At 37.1% G+C, this 9,603-nt stretch overlaps 2 protein-coding genes across 2 annotated transcripts; one reads left to right on the plus strand and one right to left on the minus strand.

Moving 5' to 3' along the window:
* Positions 1-2,347: 2,347 nt before the first annotated feature.
* rpp38 (ribonuclease P/MRP 38 subunit) lies at positions 2,348-5,164 on the minus strand. Its single transcript, XM_033639942.2, has 2 exons — positions 5,065-5,164; positions 2,348-3,335 (listed from the first exon to the last, which is right to left on the minus strand). Exon 2 carries the CDS (start codon positions 3,326-3,328, stop codon positions 2,492-2,494), a length of 837 nt encoding a protein of 278 aa, XP_033495833.1. The 5' UTR covers positions 3,329-3,335; positions 5,065-5,164; the 3' UTR covers positions 2,348-2,491.
* An 811-nt stretch (positions 5,165-5,975) lies between these two features.
* On the plus strand, positions 5,976-9,198 carry acbd7 (acyl-CoA binding domain containing 7). The gene is made up of 4 exons (XM_033641376.2): positions 5,976-6,135; positions 8,356-8,473; positions 8,568-8,630; positions 8,710-9,198. The coding sequence occupies exons 1-4, from the start codon at positions 6,124-6,126 to the stop codon at positions 8,781-8,783; spliced, it is 267 nt and encodes an 88-aa protein (XP_033497267.1). The 5' UTR covers positions 5,976-6,123; the 3' UTR covers positions 8,784-9,198.
* Positions 9,199-9,603: the final 405 nt, after the last annotated feature.

Consider the following 9,603-nt stretch of genomic DNA (forward strand, 5'->3'; position numbering starts at 1 on the left):
GCATGGATATTTGATTGAATAAACTCACTTTAAAAAGGGACACGAGTGACGCGCTTCTTTTTAACGTGGCAGTGGAAAACGAGAATACAAAGCAAGTGTTTTCCTTCATGTATATTTCGGTTTGAGAATTATAAATGGACTCTGCCCCAAAACATTTTTAATTGGTTAGGGTCTGACATGTTTGTTTCTGTGGGTTTTATACCTCCACGCCAACGGGTTCTCCATACATACATAAGTCTGTTCCATTTATCGTGATGCAATTATCTCTAGGATGCTTTACAGAAGTATCTTCAATTTTGGCACAAACGTCCACTTGGACTCAACAATGAACTGTTAGAATTTGATACTCAAAGGTCACTGTGAACTCAAAAAACCATGTTTTCGGCCATAGCGCAGGAATTTATATGCTGAATATTTCATAAATTTCTAATAGGATAAAATGAAGTGATGAAGGCATATTCAAAAGGTCAAAGGTCATTTTTACTGTGACATTGTAATGTTCTGTAAAAACAATTTAATGGCCATTTTTCAACGCCATAACCCAGGAACAGAAGGAGAGATATTTGGTCAGTGACTCTAATCTTGTGTGACCGTCTAAAAAAAAGTGCTGACTCATCTGCTGTGTATAGATGTGTGCTGCCGGGCTAATGTGTGAAGCGTCCACGTTTTAGAATATGTGGCTTCTCTGCAGCAACATCAATTATTTGAAGAATATAATACCGTCATGGCTGCATACAAGTCTGGACAGACATGGATGTAAACTGTAAACGTGACTGGTTGGCAGAGACGGTAATTCTAGTTTTTAACTTAAGTCGTTTACCAAAGAAAAAATATATCACACACAGTTGAGTAGATTTTATTCAGAAACAAAAACATCAGTTTAATATGTGTGTTTCTTGCCAAAGAAATATCTGGAGCTGCAACGTTTAGTCAATTAATCAATTAGTCAATTTAAAGAAAATTAATTGTTTTAGGCATTTTTCAAGCAAAAATGTCACATCTGCTGGTTCCAGCTTCTTAGACATGAGAAATAGCTGCTTTTCTTTATTTTTTTATGATTGTACATGAATCTTTGGGTTTCGGACTGTTGGTTTGGACAGAAGAAGCAGTCTGAAGACATCACTTTGGGCTCTGGGAAATTGTGATGAGCACTTAGAGACAATTTTTTGACATTTTATAGACTAAACGATTAGTTGATTCATCAGTTAATTGTGAAAATAATCCTTGGTTGCAGCCTTAAAAATATAACTGACAAAATAAAATCAACTTAAAGCAGTGGTTCTCTACTGATGGGTGGATGGTCCACTCTGAATGGATTGCAAGTGACTTGTTTGCAAAAAACACACTTTATTGTGAAGTACAGTGAATTTCCAGCGCAAAGCTTTTGTTTTGAAGTCTGATTTCCTGTTGTAGAGTGAGTGACTAAGGAAAAGCTACTTGACAGAGACAGCAAACTAGCTCGATGACATGGCCAATGGCAGTTGTGACACTGAATAAATTCAACTGTGTGGACCTTGAACTGATGACTAAGGAGAAATCTGGACCCTGTGGCTGAACCAGTTGGGAACCAGTTGGGAACCACCGGTTTAAAGGATCATACCAGGGTCCTTTAAAGTTATTCCGAGTCATGTAAACTGCAGCCCAGTCCCCAAACCGCACCACACTTTTTTACCTCTACTGCAGCCACTGGTTTGCATTCATTTCAACAGAGAATGAGAACAGAAACTAAATTTATTTAAAAAGGCTGCCCATTTCAACAAATGATGTCTGCTTCTGTGTTTGACAGAATTTAATTCATATTTTTTCTGTTTTATGAATTGTTGACTTTGAAAGAAAGTCAATTTCTTTACAATGAAATACTGACAATGGACAAAAAAAGCTGACATTAAATGTAGGGCTGCAACCACAATTCTCGTCATTATCTATTAATCTGCAGATTGCTTTCTTATTATGTCTATGAAATGACAGACTTTGTGAAATATCCCCATGGTCACATCTTACAAATACTTGTTTTTTTTATAATCAATAATCCAAAAACCCAAATGACTTTCAATAAACTTTAAAAAGAAAAGCAGAGGTTTGTCACACTGAAGAAGCTGAAACCAAAAAATCCTCTGTCAATCGACTAATCAATTGAGTACTGCAGCTCTAGTTCAGTGTCACAAATTAAGTATCTTTCTCAAGCACATTTCAAGTCCGTGCAAACACAACTGAAAGTCAATGGCTGCCTAATACGTAGGAAAAATGCATTGACAAAAGTGTAAGTGAATGAACTAAAACAGTGGATCCCAAGTTAATGGTCAGGAGGTGAAATACTGAACATTCTCAACTCTCAGGCCTCTAAAAATCCTTAAAATGAAACAATCTGAGGAGACAAAACTGCTCTCATGTCCTCCGCCTCGTTTTAAGAGGTCAACATCAGAAACTGGTGGGCTAAAACATGCAAAAACATAGGAATGGTCCTTTTCTTTCTTTAGGCAGTCTCTGTTAATTAGACTGTCTGTGACTTAGCCTTTATTTTTCTTTTCTTTGCAGGGTTAGCAACTATTCTTTTCACTTTGAGAGGTTGCAGAGTGCAGGAGGACGTCGACTCTGTGACCTGGTCAGATTCACTCTCAAGTTTCCTTTTCTGGCCCTTCCTCTTCTTGCCATCTTCCTCTTCCTCTTCCATGTCAGCAGGGTCTTCAGGTGTCACACTGGGTGCTGCACCTTTTAGCCATGCAACATCCACTGGAGGCACTTTGGGTGTGATGGCGTCCACAGTGTCAGTGAACACCTCGTCGTCTTTGGAGGCACACTGTCTGAATCCCAGCGCGAGGACACTCTTCAGCCCCAGCGGCTCCGACACGCTCTGGCTCAGCCGAGGCACCTGGCAGGCCGGCACGCCTCTCGTAACGCTCAGTGCTATCAGGTGATTCGTCATGTGTTTGGGCATGACAGACTTGCACACAAGCAGCAGTTTGAGCTCGTTCCTCTCCAGAGCTTTGGTGACCTCGTTGATGCCAATGGCCAGTTGTTTCCTCACTGCCACGTCTGTCCAGCCGGTTTTGGGAGAATCCTGCGCCTGTCCTTCCTGGCTCACCTGGGGAACAGGCTCTGATTCTGACGTGGCAGCAGGTTTCTTGTCCTTCTTTTTCCTCCATGGCCGAAACACTTTCACCTCTTTCTTCTTAAGACCCACAGACACCAGCGTGTCCTTCAGGGTTTTCAGGATGAAGTGCATGTCTTCTTGAGGAATCGTACCCCATTGTGGAGGAAACGGTGATGTGAAGGACGTCTTGGGGGGCTTTTTGATTTCCTTTTTAGCTGACTTTCCTGCAGCAGGCATTCTTCCTCTGAAATGACAACAAGAAAACATTACTCAAGTAATGTGCTTAAGTACAGTTATGAGGTACTTGTACCTTAGTTAAGTATTTCAATTTTATGCTACTTTATACTTTTACTTCACTACATTTTGTAGGCAAATATTCAACTTTTTACTCCACTACATCTATTCAACTTAGTTACTTTTGCAGATTCAGATTCTTAATACAAAATATAACTTAACTAATAGATAATGATTTATTAAGTGTGGGTTAAAATACCCAGCAGTCTATAAAAACGGCCCCATTTTTACCAGCTGCAACACAAAAGTGCTAAACACATTAATGCATCATTAATTAGAATTCAATGATACCATATATATGATTATGAAATGGGCCATTCTGCATAATGAATACATTAACTTTTGGTACTTAAGGAATATTTTAATGCTAATACTTTACTTTTACTTCAATAAAAATGTTAATGCAGGACTTTTAGTTGTAACAGAGTATTTTCACATCGTAGTATTGCTACTTTAATTTAAGTAAAGGATCGGAATACTTCTTCCACAGTAAAGATGTGTAAAATAGCCCAATTTAAAAACAATAATTAATAAAAAATACAACACATTAAAAATAGGGTAAGTACATAATTGGAAGCAGGACTCAATACAGACGAGGAAAAAAAAGGCAAACTTTACAAATAATCTCTTCGTCACAACTCTTTACTGACCAAATTTAAGGGATCCTTATCAAAACTGTTTGTGTGTGGATTAAGATAAGGAATTAGGATAAGGGTTGGGCGATGTGGAGAAAATCAAATATAAGTGTAACTGTATATATTTCTTATGTTTAATATTATTCTATTCTTCTTGTTTTATACACTGTAGTTCAGTTTCCACACTTACAGCCTCAGCAGTGACGATATAGTTTATTTTTAATATTTTAATATCTTAAGTATGAGTTTCATTTCTATTTTATTGCGTTATATTTAGGTACCTCTATTTCATACTCTTATTCTTACTTCTTTTAATTCTCTATTCTTTACATCGGAGCGACTGTAACGAATCATAATGTCCTCTCGGGCTCAATAAAGTATTGAATCTCATTCTGAGTCCAATAATAACAAGGTTTCAGTTGATTTTCACTGTACAACCGTACCAGAAAATATCGTGGAAAATATCACAGTGTTATAAAAATTACATTATTGCAGTGAGACTGACCCTTAAGATGTGTAAACAGAGGGGTTGTTGTTGGTTGAACAAATGTTTTATTGCTATAATTGAAAGTTATAACCATTTTGTTAATAGAGGTATGTGTAAAAAGTCTTCACCTCAGAAAATAACTTAAATAAAGGGGAGCTTCAACATCCGGTTACATTTGTTACCTAGTATCGTAGATAAGCAAATACACACGGTGTCATAACCGTCAACTTTTATTTCAGGTATTTCTTGAAACTGGTATATCTGTAACCCTGGCTGTGGGCACGAATAATGATAACAATCAATAACATGAAGAATTAGTTATATTTTAGTACTTAAATAATATTGTGGCATTGTTTTGGCCGTGATTGATGATTCCGTGCAATATTTTAATCAGAGTTTAATGAGTATTTGTCTAAACAGATAAAAAAACACAAGTCATGACATGCTACTTGACAGGCTAAAAAGTTCGTTAAAACCGTCAACTGTTAATAACTGCGTCAATATTACAGCTGTCAACAACGGACCGGACAAACACGAGTCACATTAAGTTACTTTACCTGATATTTAATACAGCAAAGGTTCTTTTCTTTTCATAAACCCGTGCTCCGTTCACATCAACAGTCCAACAACACGGCTGGAACACAGGGCGCCGCCATTTTGTTTGAATTGAAAAACTTTATTTAAAAAAAAAAAAAAAAAAAAGGCCAACAGCGCCGACCAGCGTTCAACGGCCGGAGTGACATTCATAGTGCATGTGTGTCACAAATTATAACGGAGTCGTGTTAAAAGCAAAAGCCATTTATTAAACCCAATTGTTATAGAAAAAAAATAAATAAATATTATTATTATTAATAATAAACGAATTAAATAAGATATATAATAATGAATAAAAAATAAATAATAAAATAAGTAATACTAAAAAAAATAAAATAAATTAATTACATATGTAAATAAATAAATGAATCAATAACATAAGTAATCATAAATGAAAAAAAATACATAAATAAATTAAAATTGATTGATTGATTACTTTGATCCAAACATGACCCTTGAAAATATGTCTCCTGTATTTATACATTATTTATATATTGGTAAATAACCATGTCCCGGGTTCATGGCTAATTTTTCTTGCAAAAGAAAATATTTGAATCCAAAATATTTGAAGGAAAATGTACTAAGATAAAAGCAATCTATTCACTATAGACATTATATTATTTATTTATTATTTTTTTATGCTTTCATGGTAAGAAGCATTTAACTTTCATGTTTGGTTAATGTTTTGCTTATTGTAACTATACTGTTGGGTTATTATAACAAAGATTTTATTGTTAGCCTGTAAAAAACAAAAAAAAAACAAAAAAAAAACTAGGTCAGATAAATTAGTTTCACTGTAATATAATGGGGAAATAGTATCATTAAACAGTGTGTGTGTGTGTGTGTGTGTGTGTGTGTGTGTGTGTGTGAGAATGAGGTGACACGCAGCCAATCAGCTCCCTCCTCTGCTGCAGTACCTCTCTCTGTGCCCGATTATATTGCATAGATCTGCTGTAATCACAGCTGCACAGAGCCGACAGGAGGAACACATTCGTCCAAACTACGGGGCTACATCTGCAGAAATGTCTCCACAGGTAAAATGTCTGCTGCTTTAGTCTCTGTTTGATTCAGCTGTGTGTCGACGGGAGACGCACTATCGCTATGAAATGAATAACGGTCGCAGCGGCGGGGCGTCCAGGCCATTCACTGTATGTGTGTCATCCATCTTTGACAGTGTGGGATGAGTGAATGAAAAGAGAAAAGAGAGTCTGAATATATATATGTTTATATCTTTTGGCTCTGTGGTTCTTCTGATAATGCAGCTACAGTTAACGTTATGAAAGCAGATTGCCAAAAAAAATTAAAATGATATTATAATGATAAGGAATAACAAGCAGGATCTGGCTCTGATTTATTTGAGCAGATGAAAAATATTTGATTAACCGATGCTTTTAAACTATAGGCCTGCTTAAGGTTTATGATTAATCTTAAGGTTTACGATTAATCTTTGTTGAATTGGGTTCCCATGCTCTATAATTATCTGTTCTGCAATGCCCTAGATCCTTTGTAAAGTAGATTATTCAAGTAGGCACAGAAGCACTAGAGTCTTGAATAAAAGCCCATTGTTTGTCTCCAACTTGTGCAACAATAGGTCTCCAGGGCTCTGCACCATGACTGGAATACTACACTCAGATTACTTATTCAGCGTTGTTTGTAACTGATTAATATGCACTTTCTCATATTCTGGGATTACTGTATGCTTCTGCTGCACCACATGACATTGATTCATCCGTCAGAGAGTAGAATAACCAGCCTGTGCAAATATAATAGCTTGAATAATTTATCAGACATACAAATCAATACAAACATCAGCTTCCTGCACTTTTAATCTATCTATAACTGCACTATGACTTTGCAGATTACTTTGTAATAATGTACTTTGTTTAATTTTTTGGCAGTTGATGAGGTGGGTGTACGGGTGTTTTACCGAGGAGAAATTGGGTATACTCTCCCCTAAATATTCCTATGGCCTTTTGGCTGATTGGTGGGCATAAAAAGAGAAAGGTATACGCTGTGTTCTTGCATACCCATGTAAAAGCTTTAATAACACTATGATCTTGATGTAATTATTTACAGTCACCTAATTATTCATGTTATAAATGTACTCATTCATTGTCAAATTCGCACCTATGTGTATGAAAAACAAACAAGAAAACACTTACCAGCACATAAACTACAGTTTCATTGAGCGTGAAAATATTAAACATAAATGACATTAACTGTAAGGCTGGCACTTCCAGGATTATTAGCCTGTTCAAGTTTAGGTTTTAGGTTTTTGCCATGGCATCATTTCAGTATCGATATTGAGATAACAGGTAGGTATAGTATCGAAATCACAGTTTAGCATACACCTTCACTACGCCACTGTATTGTTGATTAGTACTGTATATTTCTTTGCTTTTTATCTTTCGCTGTAAAGGGAGAGTTCAGTCAGCATGTCCCCAGTTTGGAGAAGCAGGCTGAAGTACCAACACAGAAGCTAGGCAATGTACTGCTGTGGACAAAAACGTGTTCTAGCCACCTAAAAAATATCAGTATCAGTTTAAGTGTACGCTATATTGAGAGTATTTTCACTGCTACACCTTAATGTCAGACACCGATTTTCAATGGGAAAATTAAGTTATATGGCTCTCTTCAAAGCCAGACTCAACTGAGAAAAAACACAATTTAACATTGATTAATAAAGGAGCTGCTGGTCTACCTCTGCCACCTCTGGTATTTTTGTTTGTGTTATTAAGTGGCTTCGGCATTTAAAAGGGTTAGTTTAGATTCACCAAAGTCACACACTAACACAAACTAACTAACTGATCGAGGCAGCAGTAGACCAGCAGCTCCCACGTTCAGTGAGCCAAAATTACTGTTTTTCTCAATGGAGTCTGGTGACTTAGATGACAAGTGCGTGGATGGGGATTTGAAGCCTTTAATGGCTTTCCTGTTTGAACGGGCTGTCTGATGGAAAGATAAAGAGGTGGAAATACTCTTAATATAGCATACATCTAAACTAATATTTATTTTGTTTTTAGGAGGGACTTTTTTTAGGTGGCTAAAATACATTTTGTTGCCTGCCCCCATCCACAGCAGTACTTTGCTTAGCTTCTGTGTTGGTACTTCAGCCTGCTTCTGTAAACTGGGGTCATGCTGATTGACATCTACTGTATGTGATTTACTGTTTATTGATAAGTTCCTCATACGTCCTCTACCTACCTACCTACCTGTCTGTCTGTCTGACTTTTTCGGACATTCATTATCTGCAGGCAGAGTTTGAGAAGATGGCAGTGGACGTGAAGAACGTGAAGACGAGGCCTACGGACCAGGAGCTGCTGGACCTGTACGGCCTGTACAAGCAGTCAGTCGTTGGAGAGATTAACACCGGTATGACTTGCTACAGAAAAACACAATCACTCCATGTTACATGTTCCCTGAATTCTGAATAGGTCCTCCTCTCTGTGTGTTCTCACGACTGTAGAAAGACCAGGAATAACAGATTTAAAAGGAAAAGCCAAGTGGGACGCCTGGAACTCCAGGAAAGGTAACAAATTAAAAACACTCGTAGTTGTAAAAGTTGCTGGCAAAAAAAATGTTTTCAATTCAAATTTCCTCTCTTTCAGGAATGTCCAAGGAAGATGCCATGTCAGCCTACATCACACTCGCAAAGGAAATCATCAGCAAGTACGGCATGTAAAGCTTGCAACGCACTAAAGTGGCAGAATTAATGCAAAAAATGACAGTTTCTGAACTAAATCACTGAAACAATGCTGCTGTCTCTATAACAAGTAGCCTTCTGCTGTCAGAGGCCATAATGATGCAGGATAAAGTGTCATTTAAAATTTGCTGTGACTTCTTTTCATGGACAGTCTTTTTTTTTTTTTATACATAGATTATTCCCATTAACTTATACAACTGAACAACTCCTATGCATCCTTTAAGGTTAGAAGTGTAAAACCTGCTGACTGCAATTAATTATGTAGTTTATTCTTGTAATCCACACGGGCACAGCAACTTACTGTATACACTGACACTTTGATATGTAGCTTGATAATGCAAAACAGGACAAATTAATGCTGTCAAATGTGAAAATAAAACCTCTTTGTACACTGTTTGTGTTTGTTGTTATTTAGCACAGTGGTTCCCAACTGGTCCAGCCACAGGGTCCAGACTTCTCCTCAGTAATTACTTCAAGGTCCACACAGTTAAATATATTTAGTATCATACGTGTGTTTGCTCATGTCCTAGTTTGCTGTCTCTGTTAGTAGCTGTCTGTTAGTCACTCACTCTACATCAGGAAATGGCACTTCAAAATAAAAGCTCTGTGCCAAAAACTCACTGTACTTCAAAATAAAGTGTGTTTCATGCAAACTTGACACATTTGTGAGTCACTTGTGGTCCATTCAGAATGGGCCCACAACCCACGGCATGTCAAAAAAATGTAAGCACTGTGGAGGACTTTTGTTTTTAAATTTGGCTTAGGAGAGGGGCACACAACGTTAAATGGCTGTATTTTG

The sequence above is a fragment of the Epinephelus lanceolatus genome, chromosome 10 (assembly GCF_041903045.1).
Source record: "Epinephelus lanceolatus isolate andai-2023 chromosome 10, ASM4190304v1, whole genome shotgun sequence".
NCBI lineage: Eukaryota > Metazoa > Chordata > Actinopteri > Perciformes > Serranidae > Epinephelus > Epinephelus lanceolatus.